Genomic DNA, 24,811 nt, shown 5'->3' on the forward strand with positions numbered 1-24,811 from the left:
GACTGCTAAAGACGAAAACAATCTCTTCGGAGTTTAAGGTGGGAAAAGTATAGAAGCTCAGTGTTCTCAATGGCAATTGAAAATAATTCATTGGAATAGCAACTGACTTATTTCAGACTCAGCCACCAGGTTCTAACAAAATGTAGGATTTCCTGCAAACAAATCATTTGAAGGTACCAGTATTTGCCCCTTTTCAGGGCAGAAATTCATGTCAAACTTTAAGGACTTTGTGTTGCAGTGCTAAAAATGGCTAGCTGAGTTGTCCAGTGAACAGCACATCACATCCAGTGAACAGCACAGAGAGCCAGTGTAGCGTAGTGGTTAAGAGCATGGGACTGGGACTCGGAGGATCTGGGTTCGAGTCCCCGCTCAGCCATGGAGCCAACTGGGTGACTTTGGGCCAGTCACAGACTCTCAGCCCAACCTACCTCACAGGGTTGTTGTTGTGGGGATAAGATGGAGGAGAGATGATGTAAGCTGCCTTGAGCCCTTTGTAGGAAAAAGGCAGGATATAAATCACAATATAAATAAAATAAATAAAAAATCTATACACATGTGTTTGAGCTGAGGCTGCTGTTGCAATGCTTCTTTGCTATATTTAGCTCACATCAGAAATATACACACATTCTACAGAGATGATGCATCCAATTCAAAGGATATTTTTACAGGAGTGTCTGTATGCAATCTAGGTCAGAACACTTGTGCATTACATGAGAACCAACCCCACAGGAGGAAGCTTGGAGCAGCACCCACACCACAAGTCTAATGCATACACTGAGCTCGTATCTCATATAATAGAATGCTTGAGCTCATAACTACTGCTGGTCCATATGGTCTTGCACAGATTGCCAGAGAGCACGGACATTTCCCTCACCAAAACCTCTAGCCCTGCATCGCTGTATAAGTTCCAGAAAGAAAGTCTCCTCTGTGAAGAGAGGCTCAGTGAAGATTTGCATCAGATATGGCTTCCTATGAAAGCCAGGGCTGCTGCTGCTTCCTTCCCCATCTACCTCAGCATCCAAAAGGATGCCATTGTCCTTCAAGAACTGAAGATCCTGCCCAGCTCGCCATATCTCCTGTTCCTTATTTTTCTGATTGTAATAAGATGAAGGTGGTTTGAAAAAATTCACCCCAGACTTTATCATGGTTGCAGCGGTACCCACAATGTCTTTGGTGTACAGTGCCACATGCTGGATGCCAGCTCCACCATGCTGCTTTAAGAAAGTATCGACCTGGTTGTTCCCGTGCTCTGGCAATGACTCAGCCAGAACAAATTTGCAGTCATGATCAGGTGAAGTAAAGCCATTTCCATTGTATTGCATGGCAGTAAGACGAAGGCCCACTCCAGCCCCCTGGATTCTGTAGCCTTCAGCAGCATTGTCTCGCTGATGAATAAGGAAGCGGTGAAAGCCAAAACAGTGCTTGTACCAATTCAGCACTGCTTGTGAAGTACCTTGAGGACAAGCATAGGTGATGTGATCAAAGCGCATGACTTCCCTGGGCTCCTGGAACTTCTTGGGGGCACCCTCCACAACATGGAACCCTGGCAGGAATGGGCCACAGTACTCCGATCGGTCAAGCAGTGTGTGGCTGACATTGCCCACGATGGATCTCACCACAGAGTAAGTAACATGCCCCACTTCATCTGTTACAGTGGTTGGTGGGATGAGAATCTGGCAGCCTCGTTCCTGTAGACTTTGGGAAATGCCAGGTACATCCTCTGTCTCAAAGCAAATATTGGATGCTGTACTGACTATATGCTGCAGATCCACATCATAAAGGATCCCTTTATCCTTACAGTTGCCACAAGATGATACAGGTGGAACTTCTCCCCCTACTGGCTTCAGCTTTTCATTGACAAGGAAAACCACATCTCCTCTTCGGACAGCCAGCTGCCTGCTCCATTCTGCAATTCGTGAAGCAAACAACTCAAAGCCAAACTTGTGTACCAGGTTGCTGACCAACTGTTGTCCCTCATGGACATGGAATCCAACATGGCACAAGCGGTTCAGAAGAGCAGACATAATGCAATGGTGGCTAGCTGAAAACCCAGTTGTGCTGGTAGATCTACAGAAACAAAAAAGAAAGCCTCAGTGGTTGGGAACTAGAGGATAGAAAGGACTGAGATAGAAAGTGGGAACTCTGCTGCTCCAGGAAATGTGTTGTAGAGCCAAACTGCCCCTTACAAGAATTATCCAGTGCATAGCTTAGCCTGATTCTTTTATTTACTGTAGTGACAGTGGCTGGGTTTGCACATTATGATAAACAATCCTACCACAGTTTGCTGTTTTTTACCTTGATGTGCCTGACATCACATTTCTCCAGCTATCTCCTCCCCTATCAGTCCTCCAGGCAATATCCCAGGAGACACTGAAACGAAGGATGTGGCTCTTCCCTTTGACAGCCACAATCGTGAGCCAATTTTGGCTTAGTGGTACAAACAGGGTTCATGCCCTGAATGCAGCAGAGAAGACAAGGAGCCCACTGGAGCACGGCTCATGCCTGATCCATGCTCCAGCAAAAGGAGAGTGAATCAGCTGGGCAGTATTACAGAAAGGAGCAGTGCTGCTCAGCTGCAGCCCCTCCTGCACACACACATGGGACATCACTCACAGAAGAAACAACTGAATGATGGTGTCCAGTTGGTGGCAGCACTCCTCAACTGACTGCACTGCTCACCGCTTTTTCTCATTCCCACTTGGCAGAGAGGTGTCCCCAACTGGGCATCCACCCAAGCATCTGTCTTGTAAGTGGAAACAATGTGGCTAGCATGATGATCAGCTGATCAACCATTCCTGCCCCAAAGAAAATATTTAGGACAGGAGCCAGGCAGAGTGGAGACATCTCTGTCAGCTGCACAAAACAGCAGCTCTCTGTGGCGCTCTGTCTCGCAACAGACCATGCTTGTCAAGTGGCTCTCAGGCGCTGGTCTTGGGACCATGATGAGTTGTGCTTTCCAGATTCAGAGAACACAGCAAGCTGTCATGGATCCAAAAAGACATAGAATAGACTTGTTTCTCTCTATGGTTTCTAAACACCCAACATACCAGACTGAAATACAGTGGTACCTCGGCTCACAAACGCCTCAGTTCACAACCAAATTGGGTCACGAACAGAAATTTCATAAAAATTTTGCTGTAGGTCATGAACTCCACATCAGGTGACAATCGTGATCGCGCCTGCCTTCCCTCCCCAGGCACGATTGTGGTCGTGCTGGGAGGGGGAGATGGCTGTGATCCCACCCGTCTCCCCTGCAAGAGTGCACCCGCAATCGCACCCATCTCCCCCCCCATCCCCAAGCACGATCCCGCCCATCCCCCCCCGCAGTACGATCGTGGGGGGGGGGAGATGGCCACAATCTTTGTTGTTGTCACTTCACTTCAAATTTTTGTGAGTAAAAAAAAAATAGTTACAGAACAGATTAACCTTATTTACATTGAACCTTATGGGGAAATTTGACTTGGCTCACAACCAATTTGGGTCACGACCAGAGTCCTGGAATGGATTAAGTTCATGAGCCAAGGTACTACTGTATTATGCAGGGTTCAGATAACCAACAGACAATCAATGGTGAAAAACCTGTAGGCTCCTCCTGTCATGCAAATCTGCCCAATGTGTGTAATACATGCCCTCCACTAGCCTCCAGTCCACTATACCCGCTCTACTTTCTTCAACACCTTTACAACTCAATATAAGAAACTTTAATTCAAAATAATTAGGAACACAAGCTAGGAACCTAGGAAACTGTCCTCACAGTTAGGCCATTGGTTCGTTTTCAAGTGGCTAAGGTTCTCCAGGGCATGGACTCTGTGATAAGCTATAGCCCCTCCCCAACACTTAATTAAATGCCTTTTATCAGGGATCCAAAGGGTCATACACTTGCACTTCTGAGCTAGGGCTTCTCTCCGTTTTAACAGCCATCAACCATCCTGTAATATTCAGCCTGCAGGTAGTTAAAAAGGGTTTAAGCTAAGTTGGTTCCTCCCCACCCTGCTTTCATGAGGGTATTGTGAGGAAAAAGTCTTAACATTTATTTTTCTTGATCCCATTTTATAGATTGCAGTTGAGGCCAAGAGTCAATCAGGAACATGTATGCCAAAGGAATGACATACATTTTCATTACTGAATAGTTTAGAATGTTAGAAAATGCAGCTGATTCAAAAGTATAGCACGATACAAACTTATATTTACCACTTTTACTTCCTGAGAGTACAAAAGAAACTTGGAATATTTAATAATGAAAACATGGGAATCCAATTCAAAAAATAGGTCACTTTATGATAAAAATAGCTAATAATAGTTTAACAGACACACAACCTTACCCCATCCCATCTGAAATTAGGAGTGAATGAACAGCAGCTATTCCTTTATTCTTAGCATGATGAACTTTAGCGCAACATTCAAACTTTTCAGATTTCAAAAAACCAGCTCAATTTACAGTCAAACCTTGACTTCATGGGGATAACTTTCACGAATTTGATTATTCACAAGTTTGCCATCAATAATTAAATGGGAATTTTGGGGAGTTTTGCAACCTACTGCGCCACAGCCAGTCATGCAAGGAATGCTCCGCTCCCCAGCCACCACCATGGGGCCTGCCTAGAACAGTGTGCCACCATCAGCAAAGGCAGGGCAGGGCAGGGCAGGTGTGGAACTCCGGACTAGGCATGCAACTGTGCGTGAGGTCTAGGATGCAATGCAATGCAATGCAAGATGAGCTCCCCCTGGAGCGGGCCACATTCCAGCACTTTGCGTCTTGTTTTAAGCTAAGGGCTATTTCAATGGCAAAAGAGGTAATTGTAATGCGACTACCAGTACATATATGGTCCACATTATTAAGAATTAAGGTTTGGTGGGGGGCTAAAGATATTCACATTTTTCCACTTTTGTGAGGGTCCTGCACCCTAGTCCCCAAGAATGTGGGGGGTCAACTGTATTTAGGGGATGTATGTTCACAGAGAAAATAGTCCCACAAGTTCCAGCATGACCCAGCTAGCAACTGGCTGGAGCATGCTGGGGACTGTAGGCCTTCTGTCTAAATATGCATAGAATTGCACCCTTAATAAGCCATAAGAGGAAAGCACTGTGAAACATTATTTCAGAAAGATTCAATTTTAATTTCCTTTATTAGTGAAGAAAAGTGGGAAAGAATGCATCATTTCCTACTTTTTCCATCTCCCTTCATCCTGACCTTTTCAGTATTTCCCCCATGCCCTAATCCATCTTTCATCCTTTTCATTCTCCCTCCTCCACCCTCTTTATGCAGCACAGAACATCAAGTCTTTGTAACCACAAATTTGACATTGGTTTCCATGGCCAGCCAAAATGTGCAGGCCCCTATGCTTAACCATGGTTCAGTCCAGCAGGAGGAATTATTTCTTCAGAAAGAATTGATGCAATGAGATACAAAACATGATGTATGAACTTGGTAGGCTTGTGTAATGTCCAGAAAATCAGCATTCCAGGCTGTTTCCCCACAAACCTGGAAAGAGCACTGGGTATTTTGAAGTTCATTGCATCATTCTTAGCCAATCTTTAGGGGCATGTAATTTTGGTTGCTTTGGGTGCTTTGTAAGTAGCTAATGAATGCTAACTTTCCACTAGACTGGATGCGGCCAGCTACTGGAATATGTGTTCTTTTGATGGATGGTTCATTGTGTAACTGTCATCTAGTTCGGTAAGACTGAGATGTGTAACTTTGATTTGAATGCCTGCTTTTGTTCTCAGAAAAAGGGTTCTGGCTGTGAGTGTTTAGTTTAATATTTTACTTGTACTGTAAAACAGAGGGCTGTATCCAATGTTAGTCTCACTTAAGTCCCATCCATGTTATTTGCGTTATTTTAAAATGGGCTAGGACTGGCTAAGACTCCACTCTTCACCAATAGCTCAAGACATTCCCCTGTGGAATAAAACTACACCTATTTATCAAAAACAGCCATGCAGGTCCATTCCATTGCATTCCGGCTTCCTGATTTCAACGTGCATCCCCTAACCACACTCTTTCTGGCCACCTGAGGCCACTGTTGTATTTGAAACAAGTTCCACCTCCACGTGCTCAGTAAAAAACCTGCTTACAAATTATTCTTTTGAGTAGATGCCCGAAGAGTTATTAACACAAGAGAAGAAGCATATGGTATTTTAAAACCATTTTACTTACTCCGTCCTTTTAAGAATTTTTAAACAGTAACTATTAGATTTTCATACCGAAAAAGGGGAGCTCTTGTTTGTCTTCAGAAAGCAGAGACCTATTTTATCCGCGTTATACCTCCGTTCTCCAACTGAGCCAATATTCCTGCTGAACACGCGCCAGCCCACACATCAGCTCCCTGAATAGGAAAAATGGCATTTCTCCAGATACGCACGCTTTTCCTGCTAAGAAAGTTTAATAATTTCTCCCACCCCCACGAAGCCAGAACGGTTTTGCTCGTTCTGGTTTTTTGGTGCACACGCCACCCCTTCCCTTTCCCCCCGTTAATCTTGCCTCGGTGCTCCCGCTTCGCCCGGGCGTCTTTGATGTGTGTTGGCGATGCGCTGCACGCGACAGGCAACCGAGCTCCTCTCGCCTCTGGCTCAAGCCACGAGGAGTTCCGAGGTAAGAGGTCGGAAGCGGAAGGAAGGGAAATTGGGGTTGGGGGGTATTCCTCAGGAACAGCTGCTGGCCTTCCCTGACGCATGCACTGGCAGTTTCAGATTGCAATGAGGAGGCACAAATGAATGAGACATTGTGTGTGAGGCGAAGATCGGCTGACATCTTGGAAAATCTCCCTTTCGCGCGCTCATGGCATCAAGGCGCAGCCTCCCACCCTCGACATCATCCAGTTGGCGTGGGGAGCCTGCATCCGGCCGTGCAACCCTTATGGTTTCCCGCACTTGCTTTACACTTGTGCACATGCAGTATATCATCGCCCTTTTAGCTACACAACGAAAAGGGGAGGAAGCAGAGGAGGAATTGCACTGCATCCAGAAGGGGGCCTTTTTTAAACAGGGGTTTTAGCACAACAGCCCCCTTGTGGGAAAACCCCCCCCCCCCCCCCCCCACTGGGGTAGGGCTGGGAAATAAGAAATGCAAAGCCAAGCCTCATCACAAGGAATGCCAGGATCAAAGTCAACACTCCCCCCCCCATCCCCACCTTTGCATGGCCTAGCAAGCGGGACGCATGCCAGAAGCAGAACAGAAGCCATTGATGGGACTTCAGCTCATGCCAAACAGCACTCTTCCTCAGCTTGCTGGCTTGGGGATGCTGGGAATTGCAGTCCAACACATCTGGAGGCACTCCAGGTTGGGAAAGGCTATAATTTACCCCCACAAGCCCAGGTATACACACCTAGCTGCATTTAAGGTCTCAGTCGCCTGATATCCTTGCTTCAAACCTCAGTAGACTCCAATAGACTAGAGAGGCTATATAATAGAGGCTAGAAAGAGACCACAGAGGGATACCTGAGGGAGCGCTGTGCCCACCAATCAGCAGCAGTGCTCCTTGGGACAATTGCCTAATTGCTGCATGGGCCAATTAGCCTTTTAACCCACCCTCTCCTCCAGCAACCTGTGTGACCATCCCATAGAGGCACCCCTATGTTTGGAGGACCAGTTATGCTGGTTATTTGGCCTATCATGCTGTTCTTTCTCAAACACCAAGATTCTGGGGCGGGGATTGCAAAATTTGCAACATGAGCATCCCCAGGGCAAAATGAAACAAAGAAGATCTTGTCAGAAAAAGAGTATGGCTCTCACCATCTCTTTTTCAGAAACAAAAATTATGTGTACCTTTGCTTTCTCTTGACAGTCTGCCTAATGATAGCTGCCAAGGGAAAGCAAAGGAAGAAAAACCTATTTGGAGCAATATCCAAGGTTAGTACCTGCTATATCTTGACAGAAAGTACCCACCAGGATATTGGCCCCACTAAGGCTTCAAATTTCCACAACTGCAAACCTCCACAGTTGCACAACTGAGGTCAAAGAAGAAAAAGAAGAAACCTGTATTTATACTTCATGTGTGCAAAAAAACCCCCAAACAAACAAAAACCCTTTAATGTCAAGCTGCTTTTTGTAATCCTCTTTCCCTGCAAAAAAAGGTAAATGGGGGCGGGGAGCCGCAACCAAAAATCTCTCATGATCACAGCAATGAGGGAGGCAGGCCAGTGCCAGCCATTAGCACCTGCCTGTGTTTGGATGGTCTCATAACATGGCTACCATAGCAGGAGGTTGCCCATTCATAAAATGGCTGCCATTGTGTGGCCAGTAACAAAATCTTCATTTCCTAGAAAGCAAACAAGTCAGCTGTAAGTACCAGGCAGACCCTGGATGTGAGATCCAAACTCACATCCAAAAAACTCCAAAAATCTTTGTAACTCTTTGGAGGGCAGCACCTCATTTTGCAGCATTTCATCTTCCCAGTGCAACTGCAACAAGAAATCTTAAGAAGTAAAATAACCATTAGAGGGGCAGAGAGCCTGGCAGGTGCAAAGAGAGTGTTAATGGGCACAGTGATGCCAACATGTACCACAGGAAATTCAGGCCCCAGTGCTGAAGCTCTCCCCAAAGCAGAAGCATACTGTGTTGATGCTCTGGTCTACCTTAAATTGTAACCATCCTGGGAGCCTTGGACTGAAGGCTGTCCTATAAATAGAGTAAATAGTGCCCTCCAGGCCATGGGCAGCAAGGTCCAGTACTATTGCACTAACATTTTTGGAATGAAACAACATGTCAGTAGAGCAAAGAGGAAGTTACTTTTTGATTAGGAATAGTAGCTGCATCCTGCTGAAAATTCACTCCCATTTCATATGTTACATATCTGTAGGGTCCAGTAGCTAAAGCTGTCTGGGTGGTTTACAAAGACTGAAACTTAACAGTACATTCTAAAACCATATTTGTACAAATATATAAACATAGGACATACAGAGGCATGCGCATGTGCGCGCACACACACATGATAAGCAATCAAAAAGAAAATTCAAGACTTGATTAAAACCTCATCATATGCTGCCGAATGCCTAGATGAAAAAAGACCTTAATTTGGCACTGGAAATATGGCAATGTTGATGCTACATGGGTCTCATTGGGAAATTATTATACAATTGGGAAGACACCACTGAACAGTCCCTGTTTCTCATTGGTGCCTTTTGAGCCTCTCTCAGAAGAGATGCAGGAGGAAGGAACATAGCATATGGGTAGGTTCATAACTGAGAGACGTGCTCCCCCTGGTATTGCAATCTGGCTCCATGCAAGGCTTTCTAGGTCAAAATCTGCACCTTGAATTGGGCTCGGAAACATACAGGCAGCCAGTGTAAGCAGGCCAGAATTGCTGTTATATGTTCAGGCCTTCTGGTCCTCATTATCACTGCCATTTGCACAAGCTGCCACTTCAAAGGCAGTCCCCCATGGGAATTTGAGGAATTTGTGACGGAATTGGAAGTGCAAACAAACTATCTCCATATTGTTAATAACCTCTGAAGCTCTCATCATGCAGTGGTGTTCTTAAACAAAAACATAAAATAAAAGGTTTAATGACAAGAGCAGCATGCTGCAAAGATACAAGAAAATGTATGCCTCCTCTGAAATATGCTGCCTGTAACAACTGCTTGCTTTTGCTTCATGAGGCTGGCCAACTTCTCATGCTAGCAGTGTATTTCTCAAGGGTAATGAAAACTCTCAGAGGGCTTTGAATTCTCCAGTGGGGTAGTGCTTTCCAGAACTCACTGCCTGGCACTGTATGGTATTTCTTCAGCTGCTTAATGCCTTGTCTCTGAATGAAAAACAAGCACTGCTGCGTGACTGGCAGTGGGAAGCACAATGTATGTTGCTATGAAATTCTCCAGGGACATCTCTGTGGGCAGCTATGCTTCAGCCAACCGCTTCTTTTCTTCCAGTGGGTGGAGTGACCTGGAAAGAGAGATAAAATGCTCGAGGGGCCAGCCTGGGATGGTTAGATCAGGAACATCAGAGAAGCATTAGGAAATGTTTCCTCAGAGGATGGAGTAGAACAACAGCTGGAGTCACCAGGAAAAAGGCAGAGTATCACCTTTTTGGGCATTCTGGGTGCAGATGGGTTGTGGAGGGAACGTTAGCTCCTGTCATGATGAGGTGGTCAAGATAGCTGGCTGTTGGAGGAAAATTGTCTAGGAATTGATCATGTGTTTTAAAATGTCCTTTCTAGACCCTTTTGATCCTTCCTTCTTTGTGGTATATCTCTTATAAAATACTTGGTGGAATCCTGAGGAGCACAATATTAGGAAGGTATCATCTTCTGTTGGACCAACTTCTGTGGATGAGAATATGAAAGGTTTGAGGCAGTGAACAGCTAATGAGAGTTTCTACCCCTTTTTTCTGAGCTTGAGATTTTCCCTGCTCCACTGTTCCCTGTGAGACTGTTTTGCTGAAGGTACAAAGGTAAGGTGTATGTGGAATGCAGAGTCAGATGAAGGTATCCATACGCCTTATGTGTCACAGCAAATCATAAGAAAAGCTATGCTGAATCATGGCAGTCCAACTCTTTCTTCACATAGTGGAAAATCAGCTGCCCACAGGATCCCTCAAGCAGGATGGGTGCAACAGCTCCCTACTGCCCAAGTTCTCCAGCAACTGGTTATGCAGTGTACATATTGCCTCTGATAAAGAGGTAGGATGTAGTCATCAAGACTAGTAAGTAATGATAGTCTTCTCCTCCATGAATTTGTCCAATCCTCTTTAAAAGCCATCCAGATTGGTGGCCATCACTACATCTTGTGAAATGAATTCGGCTTGCAAAATGAATTTGACTAAACTGCTTCTTGTGAAATGAATTCAACTAAACGGCTTGGGACCAGGATACCTGAAGGAACGTCTTTTTCGCCATACGCCCTCCCACCCGTTAAGATCTGCAGCAGAGGCCTTGCTCCGGGAACCCTCCTTGAAGGAGGTTAGGAGAGTGAACACCCGGAGGAGGGCTTTCTCTGTGGTGGCGCCCCGGCTGTGGAACGTGCTCCCCAGAGAGCTCCCCAGAGAGCCAGGTGCCAACATTATATGCTTTTCAGCACCAGGTTAAAACGTTTTTAATTCACCCAATATTTTAAAATTTAAAATTTTTAATTCAGATTTTATTTATCCTCAGTCGCGTTTTATCTTGCCATTGTATTTATTAGATATTTATCACTCTGTAAGCCATCCAGAGACCTTTCATATTGGATGAGTTAGAAATAGCCTAATAAATAAATAAATAAATTCCACAGTTTAACTATGCACTGTGTGAAGAGGTACTTCCCTTTATCTGTCCTGAATCTTCATGGAGTGGTCACAGGTTCTGATAATACTACGGGAAAGAAAGAAAATTGTTTCCCTATGCCCTTTTCCCACACTGTGCATAATTCTGAGCACCTCTGTCATATCTCCTCTTACTTCCCTATTTTCTAGGCTAAACAATTCAGCTGTTGCAACTGTTCCTCATAGGAAAATTGCTCTAACCCCTTGATCATTTCAGTTGCCATTCTCTGCACTTTTTCCGGTTCAGCACCTTTTTTCAGGTATGGCAGCCAGAACTATACACAATATTGTAAGTGCGGTCATGCCACAGGGGATGAGAATGATACCATGGCCAGCTTCATGATGCCTGCAGTGCAAATGTAAAGGATCAGAGCAAGGGTCCACCTAGTCCAACATTCTGTTCAAAGAGTGATGAAACATCTTGCCATAGGAAACCCACAAATAGGACATGAAGATAACATCAACCTCCTACCCATGTTCCTCAGCAACTGGTGTATATAGGAATACTTCCTCTGATGCTGGAGGCAGTAACTAGCCATCATGACTAGGAACCTTCTCTTCCATGAATTTGTTCAATGAGGGTGGGTGCTTAGGAGCTGTTTGCTTAGCCCATTCTAGAGCTGCTGCCGAGCAAGAGGGAACCATCCTGACAAGTTTTGGTTTAACCAAAGTCATATGGTTCCCTGTTTTGTCTCTTTCCTGGAATCAACACAAGGATATTCACAACAAATCTTTACTGAAAGAATAGATTAGTATGGTTGAACCACAGCAGGAGACCTTTTCCTTACTGGTGCAAGAAGTCAGGAGAATTTGTTTTAACCAAGGAGTTGGAAAGCAGCAAAACTTGCTGCTTACCCATGTGATACTCACAAAAATACCCACAAGAATCCAAAGGATCCTTTTGCAAAATTAATCTTTGAGCTGTGACATGTTATACTCCTGCATTTTAGCCTGTAGTTCCTGCATTTAAAATAAAGTAAAGCCACAGTATATAATATTGACAACTTGCATAACGCAGATACAAAGTCAAGGACAGGAAGACTGAATATGGAGTATGGCTTTAAATGCATGTGATGCTGGAATATCTACTTGAAGCAGTAGCTTCTTCAGAAGTTGGCTCTGCATGCCCTTCACCTTTCCCAGCAGGGCAAACAAAGACTTCTGGGGCAGAAGATGGACTTTGCCATGGGCTTCACAGGCCAGAGCTTCCCCACCCCTGACCTGAATGGGATACATGTAATATAGTGCCTACAGGTGCAACCCTATGCATATTAGGCAGAAAAATATCTGATAACTCCCAACACATCTGACTGGGGTCTGCTGGGAATTGTAGGACTTTTTATTTCTAAACATGAAGAGGATTGCACTCTCTATATATCAAAAATTAGAAATATGTGTGCTATATATAATTTTCTATGTGCATATCTGAGTCTGGATTTAATTTTCTCTAACTTACTGTTTGTGTCACATTTGAGTCTGGATTGTGTTGGCCCCATGCTTGTACTCCAGATTCTTCCCTACCTCTCCACAAGACTGCCTATCTGTGCAAGAGTGTATATCTATAAAATTTTGGAGGATATTGTTTGTCAGGGAGAAGGTAGACTGGAATCTCCCTGTCATCCAAGCTGCAGTCCAAACACGTTTACTAAGGAGAATTCAGTTGAAGAGCATGGGACTTACAATCACAGAAACATGCATAAGATTGTGCTGCAAATACTGTAAGTACTGCAGTATCCAGAAGCATTTGGCCAGGTGTTCTCCCCACCAGAGATCTGAAGTGGCATAGCCCAGACACAAGTTTGCCGCAGCAATGGCTTCTGCAATGCTGACCTCTTCTAGCAACACATCCTCCCTATGACTGGCTGTACACTAGCGGAAAGCCTAGCAAGTCACTGTGTGACTGTGCCTTATCTATTACTCACTGATCATTTTCGAAGGCAAGACACTGAGGGCACTTCCAAATAAAGGGCTACTAGCAATGGACACTATCTCATCTTTTTTTCTTCCTTAACATATCTTTTTTCAGCTAGGACAAGGGAAAAAATGTAAGAAGTGGGGGGAGGGGTACACAAAAGAGCTGCAAACAAGACAATAACCTCTGGACCTTCTGTGAATGCACAGTAAAAGCCTCATTCGGGAGCACCCTTAGACACGGATCTGCACATAACAGTTCTGGCTTGCAGACTGAGTCTAACCCTCTGGAGACATGCCTTAACTCAGCTCTCTGCTGCTCTGGGCCACAGGGAGGCAGTCAGGATGCACTACTCAGCCCTAGCCACAACAACCTTGCTCCTGGGACTGGTGAGCACTACTGCATGGGCAGAAGTGGCTGAGAACAGGACCCAAATATGCCAGCCTGCACCCCTCTGGAAGATCAACGGGACCATACCAATGGCTGGGACAGAGGGCCAAGTGACAGTGGTGGCACTGCTAAAAGCCAGCTGACAGTTCTGTCTCAAGCAGGCTGCCAGGTGAGAATGAGAGAATTGGAATAATTTCTGCTTCTGGTGCTTAGTAGTAATATTGTAAGTACTTCTCATGATTGTCCTTTTTGCCACCAGTATTGGCAGCTTGCAGAAAAGGCTGTCCCATGAAGGGGTGGCCAATGTCAGCTTCATGATTGTCAACGAGAAGACTCCTCTCTCCAGGGCTATGTACTGGGAGTTGAAACGGCATGCACCTGAAGGAGTCCCTGTTTACCAGCAGCAAATCCTGGAACCTGATGTCTGGCAAATTCTAAACGGGGACAAGGATGACTTCCTGATATATGACAGGTCAGTACTTCACACAGAAAATACTGATTTCCCTTCCTAGCAAGGCCAGGGTGAAGCAGGTCCTTTTCAGGTATCTGCTTCCTCTCTGCATCCTAAACTCTGGAGAACATGGACCAGTCAGGCTAATTTGCAAGCTAATTAGCAGGGTTATAAACTCCTATGTTCTGCAGGGGAGATTCAGGAATGATTTGACTAAGCTATGCTGGCTGGGTGCTGGGCATAGGTCTTTTTTTCATCTAGGATTGTGCATAGGATTGTGCTTTAAACCTTAAAAAACCCTCTGAAAAGTGGATAGCATGATTTGGTTGATTAGTAATCCCATTTGTGAATTAGTTGCTACTGCTTTATTTTCCAAATAACAATATTATTTGCTCTTAAGCTGCGGTTATTGAGGAAACATCTGGAGAGACAGCACATGAATGTTTCTCCTTACCTTCATGTCACCTGGTGACTCAAAACTGAGATAGGACCAAAGTTTAAGTACTGCAGCCCATGAACAAATTGTTTATTTCGCTCATCCCCAACAAAGGAGAAAAGTTAAATTCTATGAAATCTGGCAGAATTTTTTAGAACGCTATGTGGACAGAAGAATAGAAGACATGTTTCTCTTCCTTGAACTGGCCACCCATCCGAACTATTAGGACCATTCTCTGTTCTGATTTTATAAACTTCCTTCCCTTTCTTTTAAAATTCTCCTTTCTTTTTTCTCTTCAGTTTGTCTGTCTTTCTGTTCTGTCCTGTCCTGTCCTGTCTGCCTATCTGCTTGTTTGCTTGCTTATAATACTATCATAGTCAGATTAGCAGATGTAAAAGCTATAATTGTACATGGCTTCCTATATAAGACATAGAACTTAACACATCAGAAACCTGAAGGGAAGTGGATGGCAGTGGAGAGGGAAGCATGAAAAGTGTGGCTTAGTGTTGCATGGCTTACAGTATATATAGGGAAGGGAATTAATTTTATTGTTAAAAATAGCTTCAGAAACATTTCAGTAAACAACACATAACAACATCACATTAAGAATTGAGGGACCAAAGTATAAATGCAATCCTTAGGCAATGCCTTTTCTGTCTTTGAAGAAAATAACAAACTATTTGAGACATCTCAAGCTGGACACACATGGATGGCTCTTCTGACTTCAGCTCTGTGTCATTTCCTGTTTCCTTGGCTCTTGGGTTTTACAGGTGCAGCAGGCTAGGTTTCCACATCCAGTTGCCATACAGTTTCCTCCACTTACCATATGTTGAAGCAGCTGTGCGTTACACGTACCACAAAGACTACTGTGGTAATTGTTCCTGGTACTACTCTAACAGCACCCAGGAGGTAGGAGCTAGAGCCCTCTTACCCTTTCCTCCTTCACCTCTCTGTTTTAAGCCAAAGGTGCTCTCATGTGTTCTTCCTGATCCTCTTGGGAACTGTAGAAGATTCCTGATTATATCCATCTTATTGACTGTGGGCCCAAGGTGAAAGGGGAGGAGTACTGTCTGTCCCCGCTTGGAGCTCCTACTTCAAGCAAGGTTATTTAAGCCCAGGTCTGCTCCAGTCACACAAGACATAGTGGTGGAGGTGAACTATGTAAACAGGGCTGGAAATGTGGTGCCTCTGGGCAGCAATGCACCCCGGATGCTCTTCCTGATGCCCAGAAGGCTCTCTATGAGAGAGAACAGGAACAAGCGTGTTTATGGGCAATGAGCCAGGAAGAGGAAAGCATATGAGAGGGTATCCACAGTGAAACACAGACAAAATAAGGAGGAATAAATGAGCTGGCAGAAAGGTGGGGGAGAAAAGAGCATTTGCCTTCTGTGAAAGGCCTACTGGTGATGCAAAGTGTGGGTTCAAAGGAGTTGCTTAGTGGGTGCCCGACTATGCCTCTCTCTGATAGACTGTCTGAAGGAAGGAGTAGCTAATGCTTGTTCATACTGGTTCCGCCATGCTTAAAATGTGAACAAACATTCTCTGCCTTTAAATCAAATTTGACAGAATACAGGAGGTATGCTTCATACCATTTCCACCCTATCTGGGGTGAAGACATAGTCACCCACTTCCGCAAATGAGTATAGGTTTTTCCACTGTGTGGCAACCTCTGCTACTGTCATTCCCTGCTGCTCTGTTGACACAGGGACCTGGCTAAGATACCTGTACAGATTCCTCCCACCTGCAGGGTTTGACTTTTCTCCCCAGCTTTTTGCCTCCAGACACCAACATATTTGTTTTTTAAAATAATTCATCATCTTGTCAAATGGTTATCTTTTTAAAAATAGTAATATTTACTCTGGGAAAGTGACTCTATAACAGCCCAATGGTCAGCCTGTCAGCATACCCTGCAGACTTGGTTGGGGAATGGAACAAGATGAGGTCCCAGTAGATACAAGAGAGAAACAGCCAGGCAGCATTTTGCACAGGAAGCTTCTCCTGAAAACAAGAACCATTTGCTCCTTAAGTTAATTAATGTTGGAATTTTATACATTTATCTCAAAAGGGCAAAACATAAATTCATGGCAAGTTTATCATTCAAGATATATGCATCTGACTTCACTTTTAAAATGTTATAGCATTCTTCATCTTGACGCCATCTGTATAATACATTAGTATAATAACAAAAGTACAATTTTACTTTTACAGGTGAATTACACAGTAAGTACCCAAGTGATGCCAATTGAGGATACCAGAGACAAATAGAAGAGCCTAGAAGTGCACAAGCATGAAAAGGAAACAAGGAGGCACCTAACACTAAATATATAGCCCATCATTTTTCACATCATAGAAGAATGAGCAGCCACAAAGCCATGGGTTTGACCAGTACTGACTAGCCAGTTTTCTACTCTCAAAGCTACTCACAGAAGTACCAAGCAAGGGGAATATCAGTAAACCTTTTAACCTTCAGGGAAGCAAAACTCAACTGTTACGTGTACATTGGTACACTCTAATGAAAAATAAGCAACCTATTTCAAAAGGACAGGGAACAAACTTACATGTGTCAGAAAGAATAGATATTATGGTCCTATTTTGAGCAGTGCAAAGGAATGGAGTATTCCAGTCCCTTTCCCAATATCTTATAGATACCAGACAATATAATACAGCTGTTTGTTTTGTGATACTTGCAATGGGGAAGTATATTTGCATATCCACAATGAAAAGTCGTTTTGAATCTGTCTCTAATTACACTCCCATTTACCAATGTTTTCCACTAAACCGGAAGTGCCATTTATAGAGAACTCAGATGGCTTTGTAAAGCTGTTGGATTTCTGTTTTGAGGATTGTCTGAGATAACTATCTTGCCTTCTGCAGGAGCAAAGTTATAGCCATCTGCCTGCTGAGGAGCCAGTTTTGACCCCTTTTCTGTATTTCCTGCTTTTCTGCATTCAATGAAGCCTGTAGTGTAAACTAGATTGCTGTAAGTCACTGCAGGCTGACACTATACAGAAAAGTATGTCAACAGAGGTGGAGAGATGGGATCAGAACTAGTATTTACACAATGCTCTTTAAGGCAGAGGGCAGAAATCAGGGCAAGGCTGACTCTGAGCCTGGAGCTGAAGGTTCTGTGGAATCAGTTGATATGCATGAATTATGAGCTAAAAGATTGTGACATTTGTTGCTTTGCTGGAAGAAAAGAGCATCTGTGGTTTGTGGGAATGGTGGTGGAAAGATGGTATAAGCCAAGTTTATGGATAAGTTACTACTGCACATAGGCAGGAAGGTTTGGAGTGAGTAAGTGGCAATGCACTGAGAACTGAACTTGGGAAGAAAACCATCTGTGTCATGTACCTAAAAGGATGTATAACTCTGCTGATGAAATGCAGAAAAACCGTGTCTTGGAGAAGATGCTGAAAATAAATTTTCTGGAATGACAGTGATTGAAATCTTTGTTCATTGTTCCTTCCTGTCCAAGGAGGTTTACATATTTAAGCATCGACACTGTAGAAAATCTTTCAGTTTCAGGATGTATGAAGTATCCCATAGGATATGAACAGAAGGCATACTAGGCAATCCTTATTCAGAACATCAGCTTTTTTTTAATAAGGATTTTTATTAAGATTTTAAACTATAAACTAAAAAACATCAATCATCAAATACATCGGACGTATTGGGTCAGTCTCCTATAACATACCTTTTTAACATTCTATAATCATATTCAAATCGATTTATAAAAATTTAAAAACATCTTTAAATCTAGGCCAAGTCCCGTTTCTCCAGTCAATCATAAAAAAGGTCCCAAGTTTGATAGAAGTCAGTATCTTCTTTCTCCTTCAGTAATAGAGTCAATCTGTCCATTTCTGCACAGTCCAGAATCTTTTTTAAAATCAGTTCCTCCGTGGGTAGTTCCTCACTCTTCCAGTATTGAGCAAGCGCAATCCTCACCACTGTGATTAAATGTAGCATCCAATACATTTCTTGTTTGCTAATATTTTCCGGTATAATGCCTAACAAGAAAATTTCAGGTTTAAAAGCTAAGGGTTTTTGTAGCATTTCCTCAAGCCATTTATGTATTTTAATCCAATACTTTTTCACATATTCACAGGTCTACCACATATGGTAAAAAGTACCCACATCATGTTTACATTTCCAACATCTGTTTGACATATTTGGAAACATCTTAGCTAATCGATTTGGTGACAAATACCATCTATAAAACATTTTATATAAATTTTTTTATACGAAGTTGCTAAAGTTACCTTAATATTTCTCTCCCATAGCTTTTGCCACTTTTCTAATTCAATATTCTATCCAAAATTTTGTGCCCATGTTATCATAGTTTCCTTAACCTGTTCCCCTTCCATTTTCCTGTCAAGTAAGAACTCATAAATTCTTTTAATCATTTTCTCATCAAAGGCTGTTAGGTCTTTATGAAACCCCCATATTTTACAGTCTTTAGCATATCTTGATTGCATCTGCACCTTATACCACCAAGAGATATTGAGTCCCTGTTCTTATATTTCTTGATCTAGTTTCAGGCCTCCATCCTAATCTAAGATATCATCATATCTTATGATCCCTTCAAAATTCAATACATTTGGATACACAAAAGCTTCCATAGGTGAAAGCCATCTTGGTAATTTATTATACAATTTTGACTGTAACTTTTCCCACACTGACATTAATGATCTTCTGATAAAGTGACTTAAAAAAGTCCCATGAGACTTAACCTTCTCGTACCACATATAAGCATGCCAACCCATTTGCAAATCATGATCTTCAAGATACAACATTATCTTATTTCGCAAGGTTATCCATTGTTTTAGCCAAGTTAAAATAGACGCTTGATAGTACAACATCCAATCAGGAAGACCAAAACCCCCGTTCTTTTTGATTTCCTGAAGCATTTTTAATTTAATCCTTGCTTTCTTTTTTCTCTAAATAAATCTCGAAATTTGAAAATTTAAATCCTCAAAAAAATTTTTATCAATTTTTATGGGAATCATTTGGAACAAAAACGGAAGTTTTGGTAGTATATTAATTTGAACAAGTGCTATTCTTCCCATCAAAGACAATTGTAAATTGGCCCATTTTTCCAGATCATCTTTAATATCCTTCAATAATTTATCATAATTATCTTCTTTCAAAGTTGTGCCTTTAGCTGTAAGATAGATTCCCAAGTATTTAACCTTTTTAACAATCTGCAAGTCCACTTAGAACATCAGCTTTTAAAGAACTATTCTGATCTACTTTCAAATATTTTGAAACATGTGATTTTGTTGCTACTCAGTGAATTGGCACACACTGTACAAATTCCTTCTTGTGCTCCCAATTTTAATAAAGGTACAACCACAAATGTTTAGCAGGATTGGTCTTTTACATGTAGCACTGAAGCAACCTCTTCACAGAAGTGGTCCTTACAGTTATTATACAGAGTGTGAGACATCAGTAATGTACTAACATCCTCTCTCCCATACAGGATATTATTACTTAATGCTCAAAAATTAGTTGGTACGTGTAGTGAATGCTAATGCATCTATAATCTATTTTCCTCCAAATAATCTTAATACAGCAAATTGGACTAGACTAGAATGCAGCAGTTGAAGAAGCCCATTATGGACTGAAAAGAACTGCCACATTTATCATCTTCAGTGGATAGCTCATGCCTGGTGCTTTGCAGCTTAAATGTTTTAGAATTTTCAGAACCATTTATTGTCGTAACATTCTACATCAACCCAGAGGATATGCCACTCAGTGTTTATTAAAGGAATTTCAGTCCCACATTTCAGATATATTCTTAGAACAACTAACAAGATGGAAACAGTAACAATACATAAAAACAGTAACAGCAAAAGAAATGCTGAAACCAGATTAGAACAATGCAATATTTGAAATTGATTTTTAATGGCTGGGCAAATAAAGGTCTTCACTGGAGTGCAAAAGGACAGAACTTGGTGCCAGATAAGCCTTCATCTAGAGTGTTCCAGAGTCAGGGCACCAGGACTAAAAAGAACCTGACACAAGCCATCACATACCTCATCTTTGAAGGTGGGTGGGTAAGTAGAAAGGGATCCAAGAAAGTCTTGCTGCTGTTACTATGATTCCATTACATTTATATCCTGCCTTTCTTCCTCTTGCAAGGACTCCTAGGTGCCTAACAAGGTTTTTCTCTCCATTTTATCCCCACAACAACAACCCTGTGAGGTAGGTTAGATGGGAATCCATGACTGACCCAAAGTCCTCAAGTGAGCTCCATAGCTGAGTGAGGACTATAACCCAGATCCCCGAGTCCCGATCCAGCACTCTGACCTACAGCACCACATTGGCTCTGTACAGAGCTTCACAGGTCATGACTGTGCAAATACAGTTCTGGTCACCACCCAAACTTGGGCATCCAGGCTGTGGGTTGAATCCAGAAGTACACCTGAACTCTGGACCTGTGTCTTCGGGGCAAGTGTAACCACATCCAGCAGAGGCTGGATCCTTATTCTTTAATCTTACTTCAACTGACCATTTCTATTCTGTCCAGATTAAGCTTCAATTTGTTTGACTTCATCCAGTCTGTTACAGACACTGAGCTAGCACCAAAACAGCTTCTTTGGCCTGAGATGCAAAGAAGAAATAGAGTTGGGTGTCATCAGCATGTTAGTAGCACTGATCCCCCAAACTCCAAACTGTCTCTCCCAGTGGTTCCATGTCTATGCTAAATGGCATGGGGAACAGAACAGAACCATGAGAGCTCCAGTTGAAAAGGAGCCCCTGGCAGCACCATCTGATTCTGCCCCTCCAGGAGGAAATGGAACCATTGTAGGACAGTGCCTCTTGATTTCCATCCCAGCAGGGTGGCCAAGAAGGGTTTCATGGTCAGTGGTACTGAAAGCTACTGAGATGACCAGCAGAACCAACAGGGACCCACTCCCCCTGTTTAGTTCCCAGCAAAGGTTATCTACCAGCACAAGCCAAAGCTTTGTCCAACTCATAATCAGTTCTGAAGCCAGACTGAAGTGGATTGAAATAGATTCTCCTTTGTGAAAACAATGCACTTACTGCAAATTAAATGTTTCCCTTGTATATTGGTAAATGTAAACTTTACTTACAGATTGCTTCAAACCTCCTACATATATGGCTGAAAACCAACAACTGGATTTTCAGTAAGTTTGCAGAAGTCTAGGACTGTAGCAAGACTGACGTAAGTTATACATAACTGAATGTGTACACAGGGAAAAATCCCTCCTGCAACATCCGGCATGCCTGCACAATATTCATTTCTTCTTGATGGACTTGCAGTGCCCTAAGTAAAAAGGCAGTTATTTTCCAAAGTTTTTATTATGATTAAATTAATTTTAATCAACCCTTTTATTTATTGTTATACTATTGCTATTTGGTGAGAATGTAAAATCTTCATAGATTAGAAATATTTTAAAAGGAGCAAAATTAATTTTTGTTTAGGGCAAAAAAAAAAAAAAAAAAATTAACCTGCCTTTGCCCTTGGGTTCCAGCCAGCTTCTCTGATACTTTTCTGCCTCTGCCCCAGTGCCCTCAGTGGTCTTTTTGTGTTATGTCTTGTTTGCATTGCAATAGAGTTCACAGGTTCACAGCAAAGTTGGAGGAAGACCTTGGTTTCTTATCATGTTTATTTTTAATCCTAGCTTCCATCTTGGTCAAATATTTATGCAAGGTTATATTTCAATTGGCCTTTCCATTTCCCAGCAGCATCAGTCAACACGAAAGTAAACTCCAGGGGAGTTTATTTATTCACTACATTTATAGACTGCCTTCTCTCAAGAAGTTCGAGGCAGTGTACATGATTCCTCCTCTCCCTCTGATTTATCCCCATAATAACCTTGAGAGGTAGGTGCAGGTGAGAGAGGGTGCCTGACCCAAGCTCACTCTGTAAGCTTCCCAGTTGCACAAGCATTGGACCTGCATCTTCCCAGTCCTGAACCAACAGATTGCCCCCGTCTTCTCCATGGACTGCAACTCATATTCCCAGCTAGCAGACCCAAATATTTGGCATGATGGGTGTTGTAGTCCAAAACAACTTGAGACCACCATGTTGAGGAAGGTTTTTCTTCCATTACACAAAGGGTAAGCAGAAAGTGGGTCTCCAGATGTTTTGGACTTCAGCTATCAACATTCCTGACCATTGGTCATGCTGGCAGAAGCTTCTGTAAACTGCAAGCTTCTACAAGTCCAAATCTTCTGCCCACCAAGCTCTATGCTTATACTGAGTCTCTCTTCAATAGGACTTACTCCCAGTTAAAGTATGTACAGGATTGCTTGGGAATTCTCTTTGATTTCTCTTGGTCCCATGAGGCTTTGATGGCCTCATTGGCTAAGAATGCTTTCTCCCATCTTCTTCAGCTTGTGACCCAGCTATGCCCTTAATCCAGACAAGAATAGCCTGGTTTCAGTAATCTATGCACTGAGTTAATGACTGCAGTGCACCCTACATGGGGCTGCCTTTAGAGATGGGAATGAGAAAGAGGGCTGCTTTGGGCACACACTCTCAAGGGATGGTCTTCAGAGGAATCAGGAGAAGGGGGAGAAGAATGGTGGAGGGACTGGGAATGTGGACCATCCTGAGACACTGAGATGAGAGAAGCATAGACTCTCTCAAGGACAGACTCCCCAGGCAGGCAGGAAGTCTCTGGGAATAACCAAGATGTACGGTTGGTGGGAGGGGACTTGGAGCAGGGGAGTTTCTCAGTCTCAGACAAGGCAGACATGGCTCTTTGGCCTCATGAAACGTCGTCAGCAGAGGACAGTGCTCAATTAGAGGATTGGCATGCAGATAGGAGGCATGCCCTTCTTAGAAGTCCCCTCATGAAGGGCTGGGGCCCAGGCATGCTCATAAGGAAGTTTCTGAAGATGAATACTAGATTGGGTTTAACAAGCCATTCTGTGCATGCTCAGAGATTCAGTCTGGCTGTTTATGCTTTTGGACAGTAAAGAACACTTTGCAAAGAAAAGCTGCAGCTTTGAATGTGCAAAGGAGGAAGCTCAGCTCCTGACAAGAAGCTCCAGCTTGTGTTGTGCAGAATTTTGCAGCCAGGTTAAACATTAGGACGTGCAGGTCTGCCCATGTAAGATCAGTTCTGGCCTACTTGCATTAGTGGTCTTTGTGCTTCTGGGCCCTATTCAACGTGCAGCTTTTAACCAAGAAAGTTGTACATGACTTGGGATTGCAATACCTGTTGTCCCAACTGCAATCTACTCAGACACTACACTTAACTTTTGGGGCCTTCCTCTGAGTGCCAACTCTGACGGAAGGTCAGGGTTTTCAGTCAACACCCCTTAAAAATGCAAACACCATCAAATAGTTGATCTTCCTTTACAAATGCATTCTGATTCAGAAGGAAGATGGAAGCATCCAAAATCATGTTAGGTGTACTATAAATTTACTGAAGAATTTCAGGTACACTGGTTCTCATTGCTAGTTGGTAAAAAGACAGTGTTTGAGTATGAGCAAAATGAAGAATGAGACAGATCACCCCTCTGCAAAGACAGAGAAGCAAAGAGCATCATTTCTCTGAATACAATTTGTGGAAGGAAAGAACTCCACCTGCTGGAGCGATCTGTGGAGGTGAAAGCAGGCGTACCAGTAAAGGCAATAGTGCATATGAGAACAGAAATATTGAAGTTAAAATGTGGTAGGCTTGAATAGCTAAATGATGTTACAATGAACACAACAGACATAAAATTTTGTCATAGTTTTTGAGAATACCAGATCTAGGATCTAATGGTGAAGATACTATTTCTTCTCACTGAGATGTAAATTCCACTTTCCTGAAAACAATTCTCCTATTTTCCAACATGCAAGAAAATAAATGGCACAGTAACCACACTTTTAGATCCTGTTTTATTGTTAGGGAAACCACTTTGTAAGGGCAGTCACAAAAGGCTGCCTATAAATACTGGCGTGATCAAACTAACTAGATCTATGAAGTCTTATGTTTGCAGGCATTACTTTCATGCATTGCAGAGACCTCATTGTCCATTACTGAGACTTATTACCTATACTCAGGTGTCTAAAGAGGGAAGACATGCAACTGAGGGCCACCAGGCACAATCTCATACTGTTTTGGTCAGTGGATTTTTTTTTTAAATCTCAAAGAAGGTAAAATATGTTTAGGTCCCATTTACAACCACTGCTGTCCATATTCACTAGCCAGATTTTGCTAACATGAGCGCCCAGCCAACATTACACCCAAATAGCTTAGAGCACAATCCTATGTAAGAGTATGCCTCACCAGTCAGACTCCTGCAAGACTTTTTTCTGCCTAAGCCATTCCTAACATTCTTGACACCGTAACTGGTTGAGGTGTAGTGGTTTCAGGACTTTTCCAAACATGCATAGGATGGCAGCCATCATCAAATAATTGA

General features: G+C 42.9%; 2 protein-coding genes across 2 annotated transcripts; one reads left to right on the top strand and one right to left on the bottom strand.

Annotated features, from left to right (window-relative positions):
• Nucleotides 1-489: 489 nt before the first annotated feature.
• HPDL (4-hydroxyphenylpyruvate dioxygenase like) lies at nucleotides 490-6,322 on the bottom strand. Its single transcript, XM_044442196.1, has 2 exons — nucleotides 6,205-6,322; nucleotides 490-2,067 (listed from the first exon to the last, which is right to left on the bottom strand). The coding sequence occupies exon 2, from the start codon at nucleotides 2,022-2,024 to the stop codon at nucleotides 816-818; it is 1,209 nt and encodes a 402-aa protein (XP_044298131.1). The 5' UTR covers nucleotides 2,025-2,067; nucleotides 6,205-6,322; the 3' UTR covers nucleotides 490-815.
• Nucleotides 6,323-9,892: 3,570 nt separating this feature from the next.
• LOC123029333 (selenoprotein Pb-like) lies at nucleotides 9,893-17,871 on the top strand. The gene is made up of 5 exons (XM_044442210.1): nucleotides 9,893-10,007; nucleotides 13,480-13,707; nucleotides 13,798-14,010; nucleotides 15,196-15,334; nucleotides 16,634-17,871. The coding sequence occupies exons 2-5, from the start codon at nucleotides 13,493-13,495 to the stop codon at nucleotides 16,688-16,690; spliced, it is 624 nt and encodes a 207-aa protein (XP_044298145.1). The 5' UTR covers nucleotides 9,893-10,007; nucleotides 13,480-13,492; the 3' UTR covers nucleotides 16,691-17,871.
• Nucleotides 17,872-24,811: the final 6,940 nt, after the last annotated feature.

The sequence above is a fragment of the Varanus komodoensis genome, unplaced genomic scaffold (assembly GCF_004798865.1).
Source record: "Varanus komodoensis strain SLA01 unplaced genomic scaffold, ASM479886v1 scaffold1, whole genome shotgun sequence".
Classification (NCBI taxonomy): Eukaryota; Metazoa; Chordata; class Lepidosauria; order Squamata; family Varanidae; genus Varanus; species Varanus komodoensis.